Source organism: Suncus etruscus, chromosome 11, assembly GCF_024139225.1.
Source record: "Suncus etruscus isolate mSunEtr1 chromosome 11, mSunEtr1.pri.cur, whole genome shotgun sequence".
NCBI lineage: Eukaryota > Metazoa > Chordata > Mammalia > Eulipotyphla > Soricidae > Suncus > Suncus etruscus.
Genome location: NC_064858.1, coordinates 45,303,998 through 45,331,896, shown reverse-complemented (window position 1 = coordinate 45,331,896; position 27,899 = coordinate 45,303,998). Strand labels below are relative to the sequence as shown.

The 27,899-nt window shown below is 33.9% G+C and overlaps 1 protein-coding gene across 1 annotated transcript; it reads left to right on the top strand.

Moving 5' to 3' along the window:
- The first annotated feature begins 123 nt into the window (after positions 1 to 123).
- EPYC (epiphycan) lies at positions 124 to 27,899 on the top strand. Its single transcript, XM_049782933.1, has 6 exons — positions 124 to 288; positions 14,627 to 14,795; positions 18,302 to 18,460; positions 19,361 to 19,563; positions 20,731 to 20,826; positions 27,550 to 27,899. The coding sequence occupies exons 1-6, from the start codon at positions 124 to 126 to the stop codon at positions 27,718 to 27,720; spliced, it is 963 nt and encodes a 320-aa protein (XP_049638890.1). The 3' UTR covers positions 27,721 to 27,899.

Below are 27,899 nucleotides of genomic sequence, written 5' to 3'. Positions count from 1 at the left end.
GAAAAACTACCATCTAGTTTCCGAATGTTGACGTAGAAGGATCATTCCTATTTAGTGCATGCTATTCTCAAGTAATTATCAATTAAATATTTATGAGTATTAATATTTTATTATTAGGAAAGCATGAACATGTTCACAAGACTCATTCTGGGACTCGTCATTTTTGATGCTGCTATAACCGCCCCAACTCTGGAAACCATCAATTATGACTCAGAAACCTACGATACCACCATGGAAGACATGGATGATTTATACAACTATAGAAACATACCTATTTACCACACTAAGGTAATTGATACCCCTTCGTGACTTTTAAAAATATTTTATGGGGGATAGAATCTATAGTACAGTAGGTTGGGTGCTTGTCTTGCACATCTCAGGCCCAAATTTAGACTTCAGTTCCATCCCCATTTAATCCCTGAGTGCAGTCATGACTAAGCTCTGAGGACTGACAGGTTTGGACCAAAACAAACAAGATTTATGTGTAGAATGTTAGGGTTTGTGATCTTGAAATAAGGTTCTATTAATTACAAGTAGAAATGTTCTACTTATAATAATTTTTATAACACCTTCCTCCTGAATCTCTTAGGAGCTAACAATAGAGAATTCTTTTCCTCCTTAGTTTCATCTAATTTTCTTTGTTTTTCCACAATTAAAAAAAAACAAGTTCCTATCTAAATAGAAATAGAACTATTATAGAACAAGTCAAGAAAAAGAAGAGTTAAAGTAATATAAACTTAAAAAAATGTTGGAAAAGAAAAATCCTTGATATAGGAAATTAAAAGAAAATAAGTAAATTAAAAGAGAAGCAGAGAATAGGAAAGAGATAAAGGTGAATAGAAGGACAAAGATAATTGTCTCACATGAAACAAACCCTGGTTCAATCCCTTGCACCACATGGTTCCCTGAGCATTGTCAGGTACAGACCTGGAGACCTAGAGACTTCAAGTACTATCTGTTCGCTTAGCCTGGATTATCCCCAGAAATACATCTGCATCTTCTGACCTCATAGTGAATTGCCTTTCATCATAAGGAGGGACCTTTGAGAATCCTGTTGAATGGGGGTAGAGGAAGAGAGGGAGAGAAGAAGGGAAAGAGAGAGGGAGAGAGAGAGAGAGAGGAGAGAGAGAGACAGAGAGAGAGACAGAGAGAGACAGAGAGAGAGAGAGAGAGAGAGAGAGAGAGAGAGAGAGAGAGAGAGAGAGAGAGAGAGAGAGGAGAGAGAATGAAAAAGGAAGGCAGAAAAAGAATATCAGTTTGGAACTCGTTTGTATTCCAACAAAGAATGTGTTTTCCTGAATGACTGATGATCTTTTAGCAGTAATGTAGGTCCCAGGCAAGGTGACAACCCATTATATAAATCTGAAATGACACGTTCTAATTAAAAGCCAAGCCTTTTGGATAATGAAAGGATACAGCTAATTTTCTGACTCAGAAAACACACAGGCCTTGAAATGCTGAAGTGTAATTAAAATACAATATTGTCCCCACCAAATAAACAAACACACACACACACACACACACACACACACACACACACACACACACACACACCACATGCACAAACAGGTCTATTAAGTACAAAAACACCAAAAGGGAAATTACATTGCTTTTTCATGTTTGAACTAGTCTTTATATATAAATGTTCATAAAAATTACTTTTGATAAATAAGTCAATCAAACTTTTTTAATCAATTAAGCTGATTTTTTAATTTCTTATTTTAAACACCAGGATTACAAACATGATTGTAGTTTTGTTTCAGTCATACAAAGAACACCAGTGCAAATTCCCACCGCCAATGCCCTCTATATCCCTCCTCCCTCACCCCATGCCTGTCACAAAGAGTGGTGAGTGCATTTAGGAAAATTACTACACTAACAACTACCATGACAATGTTAATGAGTAGGAGTGGTAGAAATGCCTGTCTTAAAGAAATAGAATATTTTAAAATCTTATATATAAATTTTATACAACATATATATTTTATGAGATATAAATATTCTCATTTTTATCTTAAAGCAACATAATCTAATCTCAAAATACAATATTTTGTTTTGTTTTGTTTTCGGTCCACAGTTGGTGATGCTCAGGGGTTACTCTTGGCTATGTGCTCAGAAATTTCTCCTGGCTTGGGGAACCATATGGGACTCTGGGAGATAGAACCTCGGTCCGCCCTAGGCTAGCGCAGGCAAGGCAGAAGCCTTTATTCCTTGGGCCCCAATCAAAGTACAATCATTTTGTTTTGTTTTGTCTATTTTGGGGGGGGGTCACCCCAGCAGCGCTCAGGGGTTACTCCTGGCTCTACGCTCAGAAATCGCTTCTGGCAGGCTCAGGGGATTATATGGGATGCAGGGATTCGAACCACCGTCCTTCTGCATGCAAGGCAAACACCTTCACCTCCATGCTATCTCTCTGGCCCTTAAAATACAATCGCTTTTAAATATTTTTTTTCTCCTCACTTCTCTCTGTCTCCTTTTAGTAGGAGTTCAGGGTTAAGATCAAAGATCTTTTATCTGCACATTTGATTGACTATATTTTCCAGTTGTTTTTAGTGTTTGCTTTCAGCATATGATTTCTGATAAGTTAAAGATGTTTTCTTTGAAAACATTTTGTCATTTATTAAATTTTACTGTGTAATCCTACATCTTCAACCTACTATAACACCAAAGACTATATGAAGAAATTTTCCAAGTATTTTACTATGTTCTGTTTCTTTCTCCATCTTGCAAAACTATAGTTTAAAAAATGAAAAGCAAAAATACTTGAGTTCACACTGACATCTATCAGATTTAATATTTGACATTTCTCTAAAAATTATTTTACATGATGTATGACGTTGGTAAAAATATATAAGTGAATTCTCTATATTGAGCAGTGCTGTGTGGGAATTCATGGAATTACTTTATCCCTCAAGAGAGGAAGTACACATTAGCAGGAATACAGCTTGAAAAAAATACTGCCACAGAGAGTTGTGACATAACTGTGTTTTACCTGCAGACACTTATTATAAACTATATTCTTCCTCATGTGAAGACGTGCTAATATAAAGATTATAAACTAAATTTAAGAGGCTTTACATATTCTGCAATATTATTTCTCTGATAAATCACCAAAATTATGACATTTTAACTTTACAAGTTCCAGACTATAATTTATCAAATGTTTCCAATTTCCAAGGAATTCTTTTACACCACTGTTTCCTTAAAAATAGAGTACTCCATGGAGTTCAGCACGACATTGCAGTGGTAGGGCGTTTGCCGTAAACTGGGCTGACCTAGGACAGACCTTGGTTTGATCCCTGGCATCCCATATGATTTCTCCAAGCCAGAAGTGATTTCTGAACACTTAGCAAGAGTAACTAACCCCTGAGCATCACCATGTGTGGCACAAAAACCAAAAAAAAAAAAAGAATATTTACAAGCATAAGAAATAGTAATATGACATGATAAAAATTCCAGACTTTAATTCCAAACCAAATAAATTAGCATAAACTATTATTATATAAACTGCATATATTATACAAATATATATACACTATAAATTATATAATATAGATTGTACTTAATAAATATATAATTGTATAAAATTATATAAATATAATATAAATTTATCATATAAATTGATTCACAAAAAAGTATATAGATTTTATGGGTTATCTGCAATAAAATAAATTCTGCCTTGTGAATAAAGCCTAGAGTATAAGTATTTACAGCATAAATTTTGTAAATGCATTTTGAAAATTTCAGCCTACAGTGATTCCAGGTAAACATTTACCTCATATTTATAAGTAAAGGTAAATTGCTCTAGCTGTTCTTGTTCTAATGTATCATTTTCTAAGTGGACTGTCATATATTAAAACAAACTTACAGTGAATTAGAAGTTAGAATTAGTGGAAATATCTAGTTTTGTATTATTTTGGTTTGGTTTCTGTTGTATACCAAGTTCTGTACTCAGGGATTTGGCAAAGCTCAGGGGACCATATATGATTGAATCTGGATGGTTTTCATCTTTACTGTACAATCTCTCCATCTTCATTTACTTTATTTTCTAATTTCAATGGCAATAATATAGTTCTGTCTGATCTAATCCAAACTTTCAACCATTAGTAGAATGGCAAAATATATTAAAAATTATAAATATATATGGTCATAGGGCTTCTGAAATACCCGTACACTTATTTCTAGAAAATTTTAAGAACAGAGATAATACAGAGGATGCGGAAGATGCTTGCCTTGCATGCTGATCTGATTACATAACTACTACTTCTTGTAGTCTCCCAATCCCTACTAGAGGAGTCCTTAAATGTAGGAAAACATCCTGAGAACTTCCGAGTGTGCCCCCTAAAATTACACAAAGCACATCATTAAAAACAGAAAAGAAAACTCTAAGACAAATTTAACATTTTTTGTGTGTTGGGCAAAATTCTTTCCTGTTTTGTCCTTTAGTATATTCATCTTCTATAACCATAAAACATCAAAAAGATATTGAAACATTCCTTCTATAATTGTAATTAGATTATACTGTTTTATAGAAAAATATTATATTGAGCATCTTAAGTAATTATCTGCAGGTAAGCAACAAATCTGAAGCATGAGTGAAAGTTAATGTAAGGGAAATTGCAGTTGAAATACATTAAGAGTTGTTAAGCACTGGGAATCAATCTTTTTTTATATAATTTTTATTTTGATCATAGTGGCTTACATATTGTTGACAATAATATTTTAGGTACATATTTACATAAAATCAGGGGGGATTCCCATCACCAAATTGTCCTCCCTACACCTCCGTTTTTGTCCTACCTCCCATTTCCTCTTCCCTCACCCCCAGGGCGGCTAGAATATGTGGTCCCCTTTGTATCTAACCTACTACTTAGTAGTCTTGCACCTGTTTGGTCTTGATGCCTCCCTTATTTCCCCCTCTAACTGGAGGCAAGACTAGCTAGTTCAAGTTGCGTGGTTTTGCCTTATACATAGGAGACTTGAGGTTCATATAAGTTTGCATCCCTAACCATTGTTTCATTTTGATTTTGTGAGAATTTGACAACAAAATTCACATCTCAACTTCTAAACCATAAAAAGTTGTGAGAAAAAATAGTTCATTGGGACAGGAGAGATAATATGGTGAACAGGCAATTACCTTGCATGCGACCAATAAAGGTTCTACCTCTGGCAGCTCACCTGGTCCTCCTATCTTCTTTAGGAGTTATCCCTGAGTGCAGATTTAAGATTAAGCCTGGAACACAGCTGGGTGTATCCAAAATATAAACCCAAACCAAACAAAATCTAACATTAGTATAGCTTTCAGTTAATATATTTATTATCCCATTTTATATCAATAGAAAATAAATACAACATAACATAATATTTATTTTATCATAAATATTTTGAAATATATTGCTGCAAAGCATTCATTTGTGAGTCCTTTGATTACCAACTCAATGAAATAAATAATATGTAGTTCCCAGAATTTTTAATATTAAAATCACAGTTTTTATTTCTTTTATTTCTCCAGATCTCAAAAAATATTGCCCTTTCCCTTTTGTTAATTTATTTTGCCTGGCTAATTACTCAATGACTGTATTGTTCTTTATAGATAGACTGAAAAAATATAAGACTTTCATTTCTTCAGTAAATTTCTTTGACTCTATTCAGATGATGACATAGTACTCTAGTCCTATATCAATGTATTTAAATGCAATGAAATGTTTCTTCATCTTCAGAAATGCAATTGTACCTCATAGCCATATGGAAGACTTGTTAAAATACTGTTGGATAGTGTGGAGGAATTTCATAATGACATCAGACAATGTTTCCATGAGGTTGAAGAGGAAAAACAAATTTTTCAGGTTTCAGAGCAAAAATCGGCTATAACTTTAGAGGAATTTATATATTTCATAAATCCTATATCTTATAGCAGTATGTTTGAAATTTTATTCAGAAACCTGAAAAACACTTGTGTCCTCTATTCACACTTCCATATTAGCCACTACCTTAATTTCCTGACATTCTAATCTCCTGAGTAGATACTTTGAAGTATTAATACACAGACTCCAAAATCAGTTTTGTATAAACTCTAAAATTAGTTTGATTGTATTGCAAAAGTAAATGACAAAAACAAAATACCACAAAACACCTGTAATAATTGACTAATAAAAAAATTATTGAATGAGAGCTAATTTACATACCATTATTCACCCCTGGATAACCCAAGTTCATATTCCAGGACTCAATATGGTCCCTGAGCCACATCATAAGTTATCTTTAAGTTCAGAGCCAAAAGTAGGCCTTGAGCACAGACAGCTGTATGTGACCCCAAAACAAACTAACAACAACAACAAAAAAGCCCAAACTTCAATCAATCTTCTTTGGAGGGTATAGGGAGAGGTTGAAAGAATTTGTGTTAATTAGCTTTTAGTATGACTGTTTTATACTCAGTTTAAATTTCAAACTATTTGGAAACTTTAACAATGAAACAACAGCAATTGCAGAGGTAGCTTAGTGATAGAGCACTTGCTTAACATAATGCAAGACCATGAGTTCGATGCCGAGAACCTGAGAAATATAGGGAAAAACAAAGTAAATATACAATCATGTATAATCTCCAGGAAATAGTAGAAATTATGAGAGTTCTAAATCAGAATGAAGTGTCCATATTTTAATATTCTATGAAGCCAAGTCCAGTTTATTATCACAAACATCCCTGAAATAAAATATCATTTCATTATGTTATACCTATTATCACTGTAATTATTAACAACAAAGAAGGATCAGCATTTTGCCCAAAGACTTTTCAGGTCAGAAGTTTGAGAATAAGATTTAAACTTGATTCTGTTAATACCAAACCAGAGATTTTGGCACTGAAAGAATCTATTAATTTTCTGCTGTTTTTCTTTCTTCTTTTATTTCTTTTATCTATGTCCAATTTGGAGCTTTCATTACTCTGAAATCCAGTAATTTGATTATGAGGAATGAAAGAGTCAAGAATTTCCAAGTGATTATAGTTTTCACAATACCTCAGCATCTATCATAGCTGTCAAGTATTTAAGGGAGCGAGAGGAAAGATGATCCTTCTACACTGAAAGCTGTTTTGTCAGAAATAGGAGGACTGACTAGTCATTGCCAAATACATTCCTTTCTCATCTATTTTCAAGATAAAATAGAAAATAAGATACAACTTTCATTGCCAGTATTCATGGTCACATTCTTTTAGATAATTAATATGGGTTACTTAAATCAATTGGAATACCAGGTTCATGTTTAAAGCACAGTTTCAGTACAACTAAAATATCATGTGAAATCTAGGATAGTTGAGTTCATTTTTAGTAAATCAGCTTAAGAACTCTTGACCTTTCACACCTTTGGAAACAAAGGTAAGTTTTCAGTTATTTTTCCTTTGACAACATATAATGATATAGAAATATTGATATATATTATATAGGTATATTAATATATAACATTTTATATATCATTATGTATTGATATATAATAGTATTGCTCATAGAGTAATATATGTTATTAAGGGTATTATAATATTATCCACAAAATACTATATTATATTTATATTACTAATTATAAATTATATTGCAAATGAAAAATAAAAACTGGTAACATAATTTGAAGTTAACTAAATGTCTTAAAAAGCATACTGTTTGGTAAATAGACAAATATAATACTGAGGTTTTTCTAGGCAGTATGTACTATTTTATAAATGTTCCTTTTATGTCCAACCTAAGTGAAGAATTAATGTAAAGAAATAGAACACAGAATAAAAACATGCCTCTTCTGACTGATACAGATGAGATTGACTTATATGTACTGCAATGATGGACTACTGGATACAAACATCTAATCATAACCATGTTGGATCTTATTAAAATTGTATCTACCAAGTGCTTTAGTTATGTCATTTCTCATGGCAATTTTCTAATTTTCTCTAATTTCTGACTTCTTTCTTCTTTGTACTATATATTTTTTAGCACTGATTTTATTCCAGTTCATTATACATTCGCAACCTGTGTTCTCTAAATTCTTATCTGGAAAGCTATTGAGCTGATTCATACTGGTCAAGTTCTTGAGGCTACTATCCTCACTCACTCAACTTGGTGGGATTCTGTGCTGTCCCTTCATTGCATCTGTTGCAGTGTGGGGTTAAGTCTTTATGATTCACCACTAATATTCCCACCATCCTAAGAGTTATTCCATGAGTGCTTCTCCCCTTTCTTTGCCATTAGAGCTGTGCCAATTGATTTTGTTGTTTCTACTTGTATAACATTTCATTTGAGGGTTCCAGGGTGACTTATAGTATCAGCCACCTTGTCTTTCCTCTGACCTTAATTTTGGAACTTATGATTTCTTACTACCATAACTAGCCTTGTAAACATTTGTGAAACCAGCTGATTGGAGCTAGGATAAAATAACTATTAGCATGATGTGGCTGAGGCAGCCTATCCACTCTAAAATCTGTGGGTTTTGCAGGATTCCTAAGTTTATTCTCTATGAGACATAAATAAAGGACGCATACTTATGGAAAACCAGAAGTACTGATCCTATTTTTCTCTAGGCAATAGAAGAAATGAGGTAGAATAAATTCAAGTAGGAGACCAGTATTGTTCATCTATGTTAGGTCAAGGAGACTGGTGCTTTAATGGGAACATTAGGTGCTCCTTTTCTAGGCATAAAGTTGGTGGACAGGGCACTTGCTGAGCCAGGCACTTCTTACAGAGAGCAGTGAGATATAGGTGTTCAGCTCACCTCTAGTTGTTTGCCAAAAATGACACTGGAGTGAGATTATACTAAGGTATTTTGCAGAAGTCCCCTCATTTCTGGCCATTTGTGCTAATGCCTGACATATTCTGCAATACAAGCACAAAAATCTGGGGCTGGAGGGAAGGCTTGGTTCATGTGTTTCTATGGCCTTCCATTACATTCATTGTTCCCTAACTTCATGTCACCATGTAAAAGATATTTTAATAAAAAGAGAGAAATATGAGACTAAATCACCCCTATGCAATATAAGTCAGGTTGACTGTGTCTGAGGCACACAGTAAGTTCTTAGTCATAGTACTTTGAGGTTTTATTTATATTAACTTACTGACCTTAAATGCATTCACTTCTCTTGGTTTCAAAACTTGGTCAGCTTCTGCATTCTATTAGCAAGTACAATTGAGCAAGTTTCTGATGAACACAAAATGTCCATTGCCCTCGTATGCTGGAAAACAAGTGAAATCTTACAGCTCACATCAAATTCATGCAAAAGTAATTATCTATAAAAAGTGTGCAAATATTTTTCCCTACAAAGCTGGGGATTCCAGGAATTGTGTGTGGAATGCATTTCTCCCTTTAGATTGACTCTTTCATGAAACATCTGTCTTCATTTCCTCTTTTCTTGAAGCCTACTTTTGGTACCTCTGAAAATCCATTCCTTCTAATATGCCTCATTCTGACTCTTTAGATGGGAACCGTATGTCTTTCTATTTAAAGAAGTTTGCCTAAGTGAAATTTCTAGCCAGTCTTCCTAATGTCTTCATATATGGCTTCTAAATATACCAAAGATAGTATTACTTTCTTTTAACTAGATTTCAGGCTATGCATATTTAAAAGTAAACATTTACATATTCATTGTTTCTTCTAATCAAAATTTCTGTAATTAAGCATAGAACTATGAATTAGATTTATTCAGAATAAGCAACTTGTATAATACTTCCATGAGATTCTACTGGTCATCTATGATATTATAGCATATAAATATATTGGTAAAAACAATAACTCAATATTTTGCATCTACTAGACTTGGATAAAGAAAAAACTGATGATGTTATGAAGTATTGGAAGAGCTAAAATGGAGAGAATATATGAGGGAAGGAGAAAAGTCAGAAAGGTGAAATGACAAAACAGAACTTAGTGTTCCTTTTAAAGCTCTTATTTTTCTTCAATGCAATTATATTTTTTTTCAAATTTTGTATCTTATCTTTTATCTTAAACAGGTGTTTGAATGTTAGGGGATGACATCCATATGTATTTTTATGTTATGTCATATTTTTTTCACTTCTATTGGTTAATGGATGTGAGTGAAGAGTTATGTTGAGAAATTGACCTTTTGAGTTTTTTAGAAGAAGTATGAGTTTTTTTTTCGGTTGTGGGTGGTGGTGGTGGTGGTGGTGGTCATGGTGGTGGTGGTGGTGGTGGTGGTGGAGTATGAGTTTTTAATATACAACACAGTGATTATAATGAATATAATAGCATATATTTAAGTAGTGTTAAAGGAGTGCATTCTAAATATTCATAGCACAAGAAATAAATAGGGTCATCAGATGACAGCTCAATTGATTTCTCAGGGTTTGTTTCCACTGGAAATTGTGTAATCCTTTGCTTTGTTTCTCTCCACATGACATGAGTGAAATCATCTGGTATTTGTCATTTTTCCTTCTGACTCATTTCACTTAAGAAGGCAAAGTGACCTAAAGATAATTCTGGTGGTATCTTGGCAGTTTGGTGAGGAGCAAAAATGGAGTGCAATGTTAAAAGTATAATACAATGCATGACAAAATAATAGATAGCAATTAAAAAGATAACTTAGAAGGGTTCAGGGTTCAGGACATCCCTAGCTTTTCTTAAGGATTATTTCTAAGTCTTTTCCCAGGAATGATACTGAAATGCTCAAAAGACACATGTAGTACCTGGGATCCAATCAGAGTAACTGGAAGTGTTACTTTCAAGAAAATTGTCTTACCTCCTGTATTTTCTTTTGAGTTCCTCCAATTTTTTTTAATTTAAGCTCTGTTTCGCACATCAGGGAAATAAAGCTTATGCCTTATTTTTACAAGGCCCTGAATCAAATCCCTGGTATCTCCTGCCTTTCTGAAATTCTCCAAAACACACATACACACCTTAGCATCACCAACCTCATCTGTTGGTATCCAGTACCAGGCAGACGAGCAGCAAGTACGTCCAGAACTCGGTACCAAACCATCAGCCTTGTAACCACCAGGCCTAGTATCACCAGAAGTTGCCCCTGCTCAAAACAGAACTAAATGAATCCTATATTGCACAGTTACATGTAATACATATTGATTGGATCTATTTGGAATTTTAGCAGGCCTATTGGAGCACCAAGAAGAGACAAGGGCTGAAGAGAGTGACCACTAGTTGTTTCTGGGGGCTCTCTATGTGCTATAGGAATAAAAATAAAGGTGTGACAAGATATTTTCTCTAAGTTATTGATATTTTAGCAACTAAAAGCCTATTTTATTTTAATGTATAATTTTCTTTAACTTCATAAAACATTTGCTTTTAACATTTAAAAAGTATAATAGGGGTTGAAGTGGTGGTGCAAGCAGTAGGGTGTTTGCCTTGCACTTGCTAACCTAGGATGAACCGTGGTTCTATTCCCCAGCGTCCCATATGGTCCCCCAAGCCAGTAGCAATTTCTGAGCATATAGGCAGAAGCCTGAGCATCACCAGGTGTGGCCCCAAAACAAACAAACAAAATAATAAAATAAAAAAATAAGAAGTATATTAAATAGGTGACAAGGTAAACAGGGTAGAGGATATTGGTAATTTATATATGTATCAAAAGATCATGTTTGGATATATTACATTTCCTCAGTTTTGTGTCAACTAAATATAACCTTAACTGGGAAAGATAAAAATAAAAAATTTAAAGCAATGAATTCATATTGATAAAAATTGACATTTAATTATGTTTAAAATGTTAAAGTTAAGCAGGGAGATACTTCAAGTAACAGAGCACAAGACTTTCATAGGTGAGGCCCAGAGCTCCTTCCAGAACTTCTTGCTCCAACCCAAGCATTCCCTTGTTTTGCTTTGGTACCCATAAGCACTGCCATAACTGCCCCACCATAACAATGAAACTACAAAACAAAGTAGGGGTCAGAAAGTACAAAGTTAGGGAACTTATCTTGCATGTGACTGATATGAATTCATAACTGGTACTGAATATGGTCCCCTAAACCCCTCTTGAAAGGTGATCTTTGAGATGAGAGCCATGAGTAAGTCATAAGCACTAACAACTGTAGCTTCCCAAAAATGATTTTTTAATTAAATGTGTATAGTTACGATTTAATAGGTACCCTTTTATATATAAAATAAAAAGTTTACGTATCATTTTGACATTAAACTGTAAAATGTAAATTGGAAGATTTTTATCATTTGGTCAAATAAAAAGAATACAAAGGATCAAAGGTTATAACAGGTAAATCATAAAGAAATCTGGATTTCTGATGATGTCATGAGAAACTCAGTTCCCAGTGGGAAGTACCTATCTTTACTCAGCAAAATCTTTTTTTTTCCAATAAAGCAAGATAGATTTTGATGAATGGAGCTTACTTAGAAAAATGTGAGGGGAGAGAAAAAGAGGTAATATGTATGTAAGATAAAATACAGGCTTATTTAGTATAGACAAAAGTCAACAAAAAGACATAGAGACAAACAAATGAAATATGTATTTAAGGAGAACATGGGCTTGAATATCAAATTCCAACAATGTTGTGTATAATTTCAGTCCCAGGTTTCTGAGTCATATGAAAGTTAGATATTTACTAAGTGATATAAAGAAATAAACATTGTGGGGGCCAGAGAGATAGCACAACACTAGGGCATTTGGCTTCATGCAGCCAATCCAGCAGAGATGGTGGTTCAAATCCCAGCATTCCATATAGTCCACGTGACTGCAAGTAGCAATTTCTGAGTGCAGAGCCAGGAGAACCCCTTCGTGCTGCCAGGTGTGACCCATAAACAAAAACAAAAACAGAAAAAGAAAGAAATCAACATTGAGATGAAGGAAGATAGTTGAGAATGAAGGATTAAATAAATTGTATATGTGTATGCATTTATGAAGTGTTGCTTTTACAAGTAGCTACTAATTACTTAAAATAAGAAAAAGTAAAAAACCAAATGTAATTTAAAATACAATTTCTTAAGAAACATCTATTCTTGCCTTTTTTATTAAATATTTTTATTTAAAGCTTTGTGATTTACAAAGTTATTTACATTTGCTTTATTCATAACTTCGTTGCAGCACCAATCCCACCATCAGTGTCAACCGCCCTATGGCAATTTTCCCAGAGTCCACTCCAAACCAACCCTTCTCCAGCTGCCATATTGATAGGCACCTTTTTAGTTTTGGTGGTTAAAGTTTGGGTCTTAGGATTTTGTGTGGTTAACTTTAAGATCTGGATATTTAGTTCTGTCAGTTTTTAACACCACCAATGTGTACCTGAGTACTTGAGAACCTTTTTATCTCTTTCACCATTATTTCACATCTCTCTATCTCCTCCTTCACTCAATTTCTTTCCTTCTCACTATACTCTGGGGCCAAGGATTAAAGAAAAAGCTCTTATTATATTTTCGGAGGGGTTTTTAGGGCACACTTTTTGGTGCTTTGAAACTATTCCCTAATTGTAAATATCTTGACTTTCTCAGCCTTTGCTTGAAAATTTCTCCCCCGTATTCTCCCTCATCTCATTCTGCCTCTCTCTCTGCTCTCTCTGTCCTCTCCTTCTTCTCTCTCTACCCCCAAATCTCTTATTCCCATAACATTTCTCTAAATTACTGTACCTGAAACTATTTGATTTTACTTAAAAGATAAGAAGGGGTGCCAGAGCCTTAGCACAGCCAGTAGGGCATTTGCCTTGCATGTGATGGACTGGAGTTTGATACCTGGCATCCCATATGGTCCCACCCGCCTGCCAGGAGTAATTTTTGAGTTCAGACCCTGAAGTAACCACTGAGTTCCGCAGGGTGTGGCCCAAAACTAAACAAACAAAACAAAATAGAGAATAAAGCAAGATGAAAAAAGAGTAATTAATTTTTTCAATTTTGATATATTTTATTTTAGATAGAAATCTTTTATTATTAATATCTTTATTTAAACACCTTGATTACAAATATGATTGTAGTTGGGTTTCAGTCATGTAAATTAATTTTAACCACTCAGGTATTGGCATACTTTTAATTCAAAAAATTTGAAAATAATTCAAAAAATTTGAAAGTAATCCCATATCATATCACTATATAATAGTTTTATAATTTATATATTTTATTTGAATATAAAAATCCTTTTAATTATGTTATTGCTAAACAGATTATTAAAATAATATATTTAATTAGAGGAAGTTATATATTGTAAATATCAAACAAAAAATATCAATATTCGAATCCAAATTAAAGGACTGAAATTTATGCATCAGCTTCTTACTGCTCATTAGTTTTAATACAACTTAAATATGTACTGAAAAACGAAGGAAACTTTTGGAGTTTACTCCGTACATTTTAGGATTAATTTTAATCTTTCACAATAATAATGTGTTCTTGTATTTAGAATTAGAGGTAATTTTAAACTTTAGACATTTACAAACCTTCACGGGTATTTAAAGAAGCAAAATGATGTTTAAAAGGCATTGGAAACTCTTACGAAGGTTTTTAGGAACAATTTAAAACAAATACTGGTAACTACCTCAGATGTGCTGCTCTCCCAGGCAAGCTAAGCAGGTATTGAACTTCAGAGCAAGGGTGCTATCTGGTGACCAAAACGTGTATTGCAAATTCATGTCACCTAACCGGATGCTCAAGAAAATTGTCTAATAATTAAGCTCTGTTTCTTTTTCAGGTTGAAATAGCTACGGTGATGCCTTTAGGAAACAGAGAGCTCCTTACCCCGCCCCCTTTGTCCGAGGAGGCCGAAGATGGAGAGGAGGAGTCCACCCCGAGGTTGATTGATGGTTCTTCCCCTCAGGAGCCCGAATTCACTGGGGTTCTAGGCCCTCACACCAGCGAAGGTCTGTCCTCCAAAGTTGAATTGATCAAATCTCACTTTGTCACTGCCCCAAACTGCCACACTTGGGCCCTACAAGATGATGAACAAAAAGAATATTTTAAAATAGGTTTGAAATAAAGGATACAGATGTACTTTAAATTCAAAGAAGAAGCAGTTTCAGGTAATCCAGCTTGGACTTGATGGGAAACTTTAGGGCCTGGACTAATCATTCATGAGTCTAGGTTTGGGAATGGAAATAGTTGTCTTTGTACCGGAGGAGAGATAGCACAGTGATAGACCTTTTGCCTTGCATGCAGCCAACCTGGTGTGGATCCCCAGCAGCCCATATGCTCTTCCGAGCCTGCCAGGAGGAATTTCCAAGTGCAGTCATGAATAACCCCTAAGTGCTGCTGGGTGTGACCCAATCAATTCTTCCTCTTCTTCTTCCTCTTTTCTTCTTGTTCTTGTTCTTGTTCTTGTTCTTGTTCTTGTTCTTCTTCTTGTTCTTCTTCTTCTTCTTGTTCTTGTTCTTCTTCTTGTTCTTGTTCTTGCTCTTCTTTTCTTGTTCTTGTTCTTCTTCTTGTTCTTGTTCTTGCTCTTCTTTTCTTCTTCTTCTTCTTCTTCTTCTTCTTCTTCTTCTTCTTCTTCTTCTTCTCTTCTTCTTCTTCTTCTTCTTCTTCTTCTTCTCTTCTTCTTCTTCTTTTTCTACTCCTCCTCCTCCTCCTCCTCCTTCCACTTTTCTCCTCCTCCTTCTTTTCTCCTTCTCCTCCTCCTTCTTCTTCCGTCCTTATTTCCTCCTCCTCCTTCTCCTTCTCTGTTCAAATACCCTCATTCTGATTATTGACCACTAAAATATAAGTTTCTCTTCAGTCTTGGAAATTGCAAAACAAGACAGAGAGGGTAAACACTCCTTACTGTGAGAATCCACCTGCAAGTGGATTCTGAACCAGTACTTCGGAGTGAATGAGAAAGCCCATGGCCATAATGCTGTTCTAAGATTGATTCTTTCTCTCTCTTTCTTTCTTTCTTCTTTCTTTCTTTTTTTCCTTCTTTCTTTCTTTCTTTTTCTTTCTTTCTTTCTTTCTTTTTTTTTCTTTCTTTCTTTCTTTCTTTCTCTTTCTTTCTTTCTTTCTTTCTTTCTTTCTCTTTCTTTCTTTCTTTCTTTCTTTCTTTCTTTCTTTCTTTCTTTCTTTCTTTCTTTCTTTCTTCTTCCTTCATTCTTCCTTCCTTTCCTTCCTCTTTCTCTTCTCTCTTCCTCCTTCCTTCCCTTCCTTTCTTTCTTTCTTTCTTTCTTTCTTTCTTTCTTTCTTTCTTTCTTTCTTTCTTTCTTTCTTTCTTTCTTTCTTTCTTTCTTTCTTTCTTTCTTTCTTTCTCTTCTTCCTTCCTTCCTTCCTTTCTTTCTTTCATCTTTCCCTTCTTCCTTCATTTCTTTCTTCTTTCATCTTTCTCTTCTTCCTTCCTTTCTTTCATCTTTCTCTTCTTCTTTCCTTCCTTCCTTTCTTTCTCTCTTTCTTTCTTCTTTCTCTTTCTTTCTTTCTCTTTCCTTTCTTTTCTTTCTTTCTTTCTTTCTTCTTTCTTCTTTCTTTCTTTCCTTCTCTCTCTTTCTCTTTCTTTCTTTCTCTCTTTCTCTTTCTTTCTTTCTTTCTCTCTTTCTTTCTTTCTTTCTTTCTATCTTTCTCTTCTTCCTTCCTTCCTTTCTTTCTTTCATCTTTCTCTTCTTCCTTCCTTTCTTTCTTCTTTCATCTTTCTCTTCTTCCTTCCTTCCTTTCTTTCATCTTTCTCTTCTTCCTTCCTTCCTTTCTTTCTCTCTTTCTTTCTTCTTTCTCTTTCTTTCTTTCTTTCTCTTTCCTTTCTTTTCTTTCTTTCTTTCTTTCTTTCTTTCTTTCTTCTTTCTTCTTTCTTTCTTTCTTTCTTTCTTTCTTTCTCTCTCTCTCTTTCTTTCTTTCTCTCTCTTTCTTTCTTTCTTTCTTTCTTTCTTTCTTTCTTTCTTTCTTTCTTTCTTTCTTTCTTTCTTTCTTTCTTTCTTTCTTTCTTTCTTTCTTTCTTTCTTTCTTTCTTTCTTTCTCTTTCATTTTGGCCCACACTGACTGTGCTCAAGTCTTACTTCTGGCTCTGCCCTCAAGAATAATTCCAGGCAGACAATGGGCAACACTTAGGATGCCGTGGATCAAACCCTGGTCAGATGCATGCAAAGCAAATTTTCTACCCATTTGTGCTATCACTGTGGACTCATGGCTCATATTTCTTATTACAATGATCATTGTAGAAAACTTTGACATAATGAGAGTAGCATAGCAAAGGGTCTGAGGAAATTAGTAACTTTCCTATTGCTGAAATTTTTTGTCAACCCTCATCTTTCTACTCTTAATTTTGGAGCTACAAAACTTATCTTAAAATGACTCGTCTCACAGACGTTGTATATGCTTTGGGAATGAGACACACAAGCTACCCAAAGGTCCTCAGGGATAGTTCTGTCTTTGATCAACATTGACCGCTAGTTGGTGCTTAGGAACTCTTGTGGTGCTAGGGATTTGACCCTCTGGCAACAGTTTTTTAAGACAAACACATTAATTCCTGTGCTATCTCTTCATCTCTTTTCACAGGTTTCTAGACACACTACTGTATTATAGCTGACATTAGCAAAATCTATACAGTACATTTTAAGAGAATATAATGAGGGGATATTCCCAAGTGGCGGCATTTGGATTTGATATACATTTTGAGCAAGGCTTACAATATATGTTGTTTTTATTTTCCCATAAAAATATGAAAATAAACAATAGTTATCACCGCACAATCATAATAAGGATTCACTTAATAAAAGAGCTCATTATAAGAATTTACTGAGCCATCATAAAGATTAAGTGCCTGGTCCATAGTGAACAAAAAATAGGCTCATTATTATCACTATGCTATTGTTGAGAAGAGATTATGTTCTGATTTCAAATTTCACATTTATTAGCATATAATAAATACTGTTAATCACAGGCCTCTTGTTATTGCAGATATCTAAAGATAACCCATCTTGCACCACTAAACTCTTAGAACAACCTATATTATCCCCTCCTCCCAGTTCCTATTTCTATGAATGTTGTAAATAATTTTTATCAAGAAAGTATTATTTTGTTTCTCAAGAAGCATACATGTTTTTACATATTAGCTGTGTAAAAATAACAAGACAGGGTTAGCATCAAAGAGCAAATAGGAGTTTTAAATTGATCAGCAATAAGTAATGTACAATAATGAATAAGTAATGTGTGAGGTATAAGCTATGCATGTTTAAAGTGTAGTGTCCTCCAAATTAAAAAGAATACCCATATTACAATCACCCAGCAATTAAAAATTCAAAAATTACAAATAATAAGCTAATTGTTAGGACAGTGAAACAGTACCAAAATTTCTTTACATAAACTGTATTAAAAATTGTGGAATTTGCCAGATGGTCTCAGTGAAGTGCTTGGTTAAAATATATTGTTATTTCTTAGAATTGCTTGTTATTTATATATTCTCATTTCCTCCACTTTTTAGACTTTCCAACCTGTCTTCTGTGTACTTGTATCAGTACCACCATCTACTGTGATGACCATGAACTTGATGCCATCCCTCCACTACCAAAGAGCACTGCTTATTTCTATTCCCGCTTTAACAAAATTAAGAAGATTAACAAAAATGACTTTGCAAGCCTAAGTATGGATGGCAGTATTGGTCTCCTTTTCTTAAGCTGTTTTAATGTAAAATGTTGTCATTGAACTGAAAAAAAAATGAATTTAAATGGATTTACTCATAAACTAATTTTCCTCATGCTAACATATTTGAAAGTTTAATTAGGATAGAACAAATATTGAAATTATAGGATTCTAGAGTTGCTAAATTGTTCAAGATTTTATTCTATTTTATTCTATTTATTCTATTTTAACGCTAAATTCAATATAATAGAGTTATATCATTGCTGGCAAAATGTCATGGATATAGAATAACTAAGTTTTGACTTCTTTGAATTAAATTTTGTTAAATAGATCTTTATGACTGACATATATAAGTCTCGTTCTCTTATTGCCATGTAAGAAGTATTTTGCTAGTTATCTTCATAATGTAAACATTTAGATGAGAAATCCTTTATAAAGCTTTTGTGTTCTTGTATGCTTTTTTCTGAGCCACACTGGTGGTGCTCACTGCTACTCCTGGCTTTGTTTTTATGTGAAAATCACTTAACATGATTTCTGGGGACTTGCAGTACAGGAGATCTTCAGTTTTAAAACTTTAAGTTTTAAAAATTACAACATAACATCACAGAGGAAGCTATCTTAAATGGTAAAATTCATTAAGCATTTGGAGTATAAGAAAAACAAGAGTGATTTTAAAGATAATCTGTCAATTTTTCTGCTAACGTGTGTGCTTTCTGATAAATATAAAGGATATTCAGTAGAAAATTACATTTTATAAAGTAATTAGAAATAATTGTTTCATTAGCTTCGAGTGTCAAAATTCTTATTTATATTATCTCACAGATGGGACCAATCATCGTATTTCTATGTGAGCAAAAAATGTTAAATACGACTTAACTGTTTTCTTCATTTTTTCTTCTAGATGATTTAAAAAGGATTGATTTAACTTCAAATCTAATATCTGAGATTGATGAGGATGCTTTTAGAAAGCTACCCCAGCTTCGGGAGCTTGTCTTGCGTGACAACAAAATAAGACAGCTCCCAGAATTGCCAACCACTTTGATGTTTATTGATATTAGCAACAATAGACTGGGGAGAAAAGGAATCAAGCAAGAAGCTTTTAAAGTAAGTTTTCAGTTTGGAAATAAAAAACTTGAATCTTTTCATTCCATTTGCTGTCAGTGACTAGTTTTTTTTTTTTTATTTCTATAAAGGGATTCAATTTGATGAAACTTTTAGGACCTACCATAAATTTTACATTATGACATTTTTGTTTGTTTTTTGGTGGGGTGTAGGCAATGTTTTGGTAAGTTCTGTGACTGGTCAGTCCCCAGAACAAAAAGTAGAGCCCAAATAATCAGCTGTCTGAATGCCATCCATCCATATAAAAGTCGCCGGATAGGATACAACAGGATAATTATTTCCTAAGAAAATCACTCAAGGAGCATTTTCTACACAGTTAAAGAAATAACTCCTTGTGTGGTGTGTGGGTGGTTCCCTGAAGATGACTTTGTAGGAAGATTGATTCACTTCATTTTAAGGAACGTTGTGTTCTGTGCTATAGAAGCAAGACAGAGGTGGAATGACCTGCTAAAATAATAGCTCCAAGTCTGAGAGCTTTCACTTAAACTTACACCATCTGATCTGCGTAGTGAAATGTTAAGTTGCAAAAATGCATTCAAAATACTAATTGATGGGGCACTTTGCCACTTGCAGAGAGAAAGCTGGGTGTGTTGTGAATCCTTTGACTCTGGACAATGGTGAGAGTCTACTTTCTACACCAGTTTTCTGGAAATAGCTATGGTCCGGTTCCCAGTGCTAGTTCCCAAGGGAAAATTTAATAAGTTTTTTTTTTCTGTTGTGTCTGACCTCAGTACCTCTGCATGCCTCTAAATGTTTTCTGACTTGCTAGGTTATTTTTTTTCTGGTTTTCTGAACTAGAGATTGAACTTTCCCTGAGGAGAAAGGAACATTTCTCTACACTATAACATGAAATAAATCTGTTCTACTTCCTCACGTTTCCCAATTCTATACTAAAATATCATTCATGAGAAGTAGTTGCCTTTATATTAGAAAAGGTTAGAGAAGATCATGAAAGATTCCTCCTAGAGTTTGAGAAGCACGTTTCATTTGAATTGTTGGTAGCAACTGTGAAGCGAATCTGCTTCCACTTTACAAAATGAGTCTTCTCCAGATAATCCATTTTGCAAAGAGTTGCATGGACAGGAAATGAAAAATGCAGCAGCAATCCTAAAAGTTTTGAGTAACGACTAACACCTGGAATGTTTACAGGACATGTATGATCTCCATCACCTCTACCTCACTGATAACAACTTGGATCATATCCCTTTGCCACTCCCAGAAAACCTCCGAGCCCTTCACCTCCAGGTAGGGTTTTCTGACCATGTGTGCCTAACAGCTCTAGGAGAGGAAAACATAAAAGCAAAGGAGGAAGTAGTAAAGGGAAAAAAAAACTATTTGTACAGACATGTTCAGACATTGATTATTTTAACCTTTCTTTTAGTTAGTCTTTTAACCTGAGAACAAAGTATGTATATATGTATAACACACACACACACACACACATATACATATATATGTTTGTTTATATAGATTTGTGTCCTTAGATGTTAATCTTTCTTCTCCCTCCTTGAGAAGTCACTATATATCTTATTTTTTGCCAAAGAGTGCAGGTTTTCAAAAAGATTTTTTAATTTTAAAAATCCCACCCCCAATAAAAGTGTACGTATTGGAAATTTTTTTAAAAAGGAAAATAAAGAAAATAAAATTTTATTACAAGCTTTCAGGGATAAAATGATACAGTCATTTAAATTTAGAATTTAGTAATTGAATTAAGTTTACTTAATCAGATAGGGTTCTTATCTGCTGAAAGATGAAAAACTTCAATTATTTAGGATTAAGAAAAGACAAGGTTTTAAAAACCGTGTGTGCAAGTTTGCCTTATTTTAATTCCCAATGAGCTACATTTTGGGATGAAAGGGTGGAAGCACATTTGGGTTGATATTCACTCAGTGCATGTTTTGCATGCAGGCAGTCCAGGTTTAGTTCTCAGCACTGCACATGGCTCCCCAAATACTGCCAAGAATGAATTCTGAGCACAGAGTCAAGAGTGAGTCCTAAACACAGAGCCAGGGGTGAGCCCTGAGCACAGTCAGGAGTGAGCCATGAATGCAGAGCCAGGGTTGAATCCTTAACACAGACCCAGGAATGAGCCCTCAAACAAAACTTAACAAAACACAATGGAGCAAATAAAAATTAATTATTCAAAATATTAGCAAATTGAAATACTATTAGACTGGCTAAAATAAAGGAAAGTATAAAATTATTATAATAAATTATAAATGGGAGGAGGTATAGTTCCATGAACTAGAGAACATATTTTTTAAGAAATATGCCCTGAGTTCAGTCCCTGGCATGTCAAGGTGACATCTGAATACTGCAGGGTACAGGTCTGATGGCCACTCAGTTCTGATTGGTCCTAGATATTTTTCACCCTCACAGAACCTGCACACTAAATGGTGAGACCTGTGTACCCAGGCTAAGGGTGGCTAGGGGTAAAAGTCCAACCCCAACCTGATTTGTTAATTTATTTTACTACATATTTAAAGAATATTTAAATTTAATTCTTCATCAACTATCACAAACTTTAAAAGAAGAGGTGATAGTGATGAATAGGACTTATAACCTTCGCTCTATTCCCCATACAAAGACATACAAGGAGATCATCTAAAAAATCCAAAACTCTTTTAAGAATGCAGATATCTTTACCAAAGCACAAGATGAACTATACTAGCAATTTAAAACTATTATTTTTTGAAAAGAAAATTTTATCTTAGAAATACAAGAATGGTTTAATATTAAAAAATCAGTCAATGAGGGACTGGAGAAACAGTATAGCTTCTATATTGCCTATAGAATATACTAGTATATGCTATAGTATAGGCAGTATAGTATAGAGATAGGGTGGTTGCCTTCCATAAGCCAGGAATAATCCTTAAATGCCACCAGGTGTGCCCCCCCCAAATAATTCAGCCAATGAAACATGTGATATTAATAGAATAATGGGTTAAAATGTACAGTTTTAAGCCAGAAGTAATATGGGGACATGACTGCCTTGCATACTGTTTGTCCCAGTTTGAACTCTAGCCCTGGATCCTATGAGCACTGCAAGAGTGGTTTTTATGCATAACGATAAAATGACCCCTAAACAATACCATGTGTAGTCTCCCCAAAATATTAAAAATAAAATAAAATTACATGATAATTTCAATTCAGACAGAAAAAATAGCATGGGATAAAACACAGAAGCTTTTTGGAAGGTAAAAATAAATTACTGAAAAAACTAGAAAAGATAGAAACTTCTTCAACCCATTGTAAGTATTCTTAGTAAAACTAAAAAATAAATAATAAATAAATAGTACTAAATAATAAATAGTACTAAATAATAGATAAAAAACAGTACTAAAAATAAAGAATAAATGGTAAATATTTAATAAATAATAATATACTAAATAATAAAATAGTAATAAATAATAAAATAACAGAAGGCTTTCTCCTTAAGATCATAAACAAGGAATGCTTGGCTCACAAGTCATTACATCTTTTCAATATTGCATATGGCAATTGCAGTTAGGGCAATTAAGCAATACTTAAATACTGAATTGAATGGTGCCTAAACTGGACATTAAGAATAACAATACCGGGGCCGGGCGGTGGCGCTAGAGGTAAGGTGCCTGCCTTGCCTGTGCTAGCCTAGGACGGACCGCGGTTCGATCCCCCGGCATCCCATATGGTCCCCCCAAGCCAGGAGTGACTTCTGAGCGCATAGCCAGGAGTAACCCCTGAGCGTCACCGGGTGTGGCCCAAAAACAAGCAAACAAACAAAAAAAAGAATAACAATACCACAGTTAGATGACATGATCCCTATATAGAAAATTCTAAGGAATCCTATAAAAATAAGTTCTGCATGTACCGGGTTTCAAAATCAATATGTACATAACAGTTGCAAAGATAGCTAAAATGAATATAGAAATTAAATTTAAAATCATATCCAATGTATTTAAATCATAACAAAATAACAAATTATCTAATAATTTTTACAAAATAAGTAACAAATTAGTACAATGCAAGCTGCAACCTATTGTGGAGGAAAGTAAAATCTGCACATTAAAGAAGTAACAGAAAGAGGAGCAATCAGAAAAATGTTTACAAGTCAAACATCTGATAAGGGTGTCTAAATAATTTCCAAAGGAAATAGATAAAATTAAATAACCCAATTTTAATATGGAAAAATATTTGAATAGACATGTTTTAAAACATTAAAATGTCGAACAGGCACATAAAAAGAGCTTAGCATCACAAAGCATTTGGGAACTGTTAAATAAGACCAAAATGAGATGTCACCTTATAACTATTATAGTTATTGTCTACAATGTGAGGACAAAAAGGGAATCCCTTCCTGGTAAAGGAAATAAAAATTATCATAGTCATTATGAAAAATAGTATGGGCATATTTTCAGAAGGTAAAAAGAGAACTGTCACTTGATGCATAAGTATACATTCAGAGATAAATAAATTCAGATTCACAAAGATATATCCGTACTTTCTTGCTCATTGTAGCAATATGTAAAAACGACAAGAATTGCTAACAGCAAAAACTGAGGGAGGAATAAGCAAAAACAAGTAACACAGGGGCCAGAGTGATAGTATTGCAGATAGGAATCTTGATTTGCACGCTGATGGCCTGGGTTTGATTCCCTGACATCCTATATGGTTCCTCAGGTAAACCCTTGGAATTGCTAGGTGTTGCCCCAAAACAACAAAAACATATGTATGATGAAACATTATCCAATATTATATATGAAGAAAGCCCTGACATGATGACATAGAAAAACAAATGCTGTATTATTATTTAGTCATCTAGTACCATATAATTAATATGAGGAACCTATAAACAGTTAAACTCATAAAATTAGTATAAACTGTTGGTTTTTAGTGTTTGATATGTAGAATAAAAATTAAGGGTTAAGTTATCAGAAGAAATAATTTCTGGAGAATTAATAAATAATATGTCTATAGTTAATAATATTATGTATTTGAAAGTATTTGAGTGTAGATAATAACTCCTATTGTCAAACATGCATAAAAAGTATGTCATGGGGCCGGGCGGTGGCGCTAGAGGTAAGGTGCCTGCCTTGCCTGCGCTAGCCTTGGATGGACCGCGGTTCGATCCCCCGGCGTCCCATATGGTCCCCCAAGCCAGGAGCAACTTCTGAGCGCATAGCCAGGAGTAACCCCTGAGCGTTACCGGGTGTGGCCCAAAAAACCAAAAAAAAAAAAAAAAAAAAAAAAAGTATGTCACAAGATAAATTGTCTATGCATGACTATAAAAACTAATTAGCTTTGGGGCCAGAGTGGTGGTGCAAGTGGTAGGGCATCTGCCTTGCACGTGCTAACATAGGACAGACCATGGTTCAATCCCCAGTGTCCCATATGGTCCCCCAAGGAATGATTTCTGAGTACATAACCAGGAGTAACCCCTGATCATCACTGGGTATGGCCCAAAAACAAAAAAACTAATTAGTTTTTATCATTTTATAAGTTCACATATATACATATGTCAAAACATGACTTCATCGTAATTATTTTTATTTGACTATTACACTTCTATATGATTAAGGGAAAGGAAAATGAAAACATAAAGATACATACATGTTCATGATTTGAAGATAAAAATATAATCTCCAAAATGCTCTACATATCACTTACTCAGAAAATTATAAGAATCCCACAAAACTAATAATAATTAGTTTTGAACTAATAAATTAATTCAGCAATGACACCAACATATTTTCCACACTAGCAATAAAAATAGCACTTTAACTTGCTCACATTCTTTGATAGTTTCATCCCTAGGCACAAGACAAAGATGTTATTCAATACTATCATTCAACATAATATTAGAAATACACAGACGTTAGCCAAGAAAGATATGCTATGGTTATTCAGATTGAAAAGAAGTCAAACTATAACTATTTTTGACATAATATTGTACTTAGAAATACCTAAAAACTCCAAGAAAAACTCCTAGAAGCAATTAACTTGTACTATATGCAACTTGTACAAACTACAAAATTGATACAAAAAATTCAGTGGCTTTTCTATATACAATGGTGATGAAATTGGCCGGCTGAAATTAAAAAAGGCAGATCATTTAACAAATGTAGGTTAGTATGTAGAGAAAACTAGATTTTTCATAAATTTCTGGTATGAGTATACAATTATGTAGTTTTGAAAAAATAGCTTTACATTTCCACAGACAACTTCTAGGTACACACTATGCCCAAGAAAATTAAAAATCTATGTTCTACAATACACGAACAGTGAAAAATTATATTGATGAGATACAGACAAATCAGTTCTTATTAACTCCTAAAAGCCTAAAAAACAACATCAAACCTTACTATGGAATATTATTAAGTAATAGAAAAAAATAAAAACGTTGAAATTTTAAGTAGAGGGGCCAGAGAGATAGCATAGTGGTAGGGCATTTGCCTTGCATGCAGATGATCCAGGACAGATGGTGGTTCGAATCCCAGCATCTCATATTGTCCCCCATGCCTGTCAAGATTGATTTCTGGTGCAGTGCCAGGAGTAACCCCTGAACACTGCCAGGTGTGACCCCCAAACCAAAAAAATATAAGGGAAAAAAAGAAAAAATAAATTTGTTTTAATTTTGTTTGTTGTTTTTGGTTTTTGGTTTTGGGCCACACCTGGTGACATTCAGAGGTTACTCCTGGCTATGCACTCAGAAATGGCTCCTGGCTTGGGGGACCATATGGGACATGGGGGATCAAACCATGGTCCATTCTAGGTTAATGTGTACAATACAAATACCCTACCACTTGAACCACTTTGGCCCCAATAAAAAAGAAATTTTAAATAGAAGAATAATTCACAAAAGATAAAAAATAATTTTATTTTTATGAATAGTCAAGAATGGTAAATTCCATAAAAATGTATATAGAGTATGAATTTCTAGAATCTAGATATAGGAAAATGAAAATAACTTATAAGTAATTATAAATATTTTTAAATTTTTCAAATATAAAATTGAATTGTAGAATGGAATGATTCAAAATATATTAAAAACTACTAAAGGTTATACTTACAATGGGTTAATTTTATTATATTTGAAATACAATCAGGGCCCAGAGAGATAGCACAGTGGCGTTTGCCTTGCAAGCAGCCAATCCAGGACCAAAGGTGGTTAGTTCGAATCCTGGTGTCCCATATGGTCCCCCGTGCCTGCCAGGAGCTATTTCTGAGCAGACAGCCAGGAGTAACCCCTGAGCATCGCCGGGTGTGGCCCAAACACCAAAAAAAAAAAAAAAAAAAAAGAAACACAATCAATATATTTTAAATCTAGTTTTGAATTCTGTCTTTTTGACATTTGCTCACTTGTTACCTTAAGTTCATTTCAACCTTATTGATTATATGTTTTATGATATATGCATAATAATATATGTATATATATTTGTTTCTGTACATGCTCTTGGGTATTCTGTACATGCTTGAGTATTTAGATTTTCAGGCAGGACGTCACACCATTTGAAATATGTCGTTCACCACTGAGTCACGTTGCTTGCTAGTTTGAATTTCTGTTCCATTCTGAATATACTAATTCCTCTGAATGTGAATCTGATCAACTCTGCCTGGACCTTTTTACTTTGACTCTTTCAAATTCCTGTTTTCTTGCTATTGCACTTGCAACTAACTACATGGTTATCTCAAGATAATCTTTTCTACCCATACTTATTCTTTCTTTGTACTACCCATCATTTTTAAAAACTCTTTCCTTTAAGCTTATTTTCTTACATATTTATCTTTTAATCTCTGAAATATACAAACAAGAATAAGAACATGCCTATTCTACTATTGACTACAAAGTGTGGGATGAATAATAAAATGTCTGCACCAGTCACTTAGTATGAAATTTTTGGCTGAGAATTAAAACATGCCCTATGACCACATATTAAGAATATGCTCTAACTTTTCTCTCTCTCTCCTTTTTTTTTTTATCATTTTTAGAACAACAACATTCTAGAGATGCATGAAGATACTTTCTGCAATGTGAAAAATCTGACCTATATTCGCAAGGCTCTAGAGGACATCAGACTGGATGGAAATCCTATTAACCTCAGTAAAACTCCCCAAGCATACATGTGCCTACCCCGTTTGCCTATTGGAAGTTTAATCTAATTTTAGATAATGCTAAGTCTAATATTGGCTATTCTAGAAAAATATTTTTTATTTCTCCTTTCAAAAACCAATTAGCTACTTTTAAAATGTCTGCATAATAGAAGTATACAAAATGTGACTACAATGTTTAAGATGTGGCAATTTAGAAAACATCAGGTGAATAAAGAATAAACCAAAAT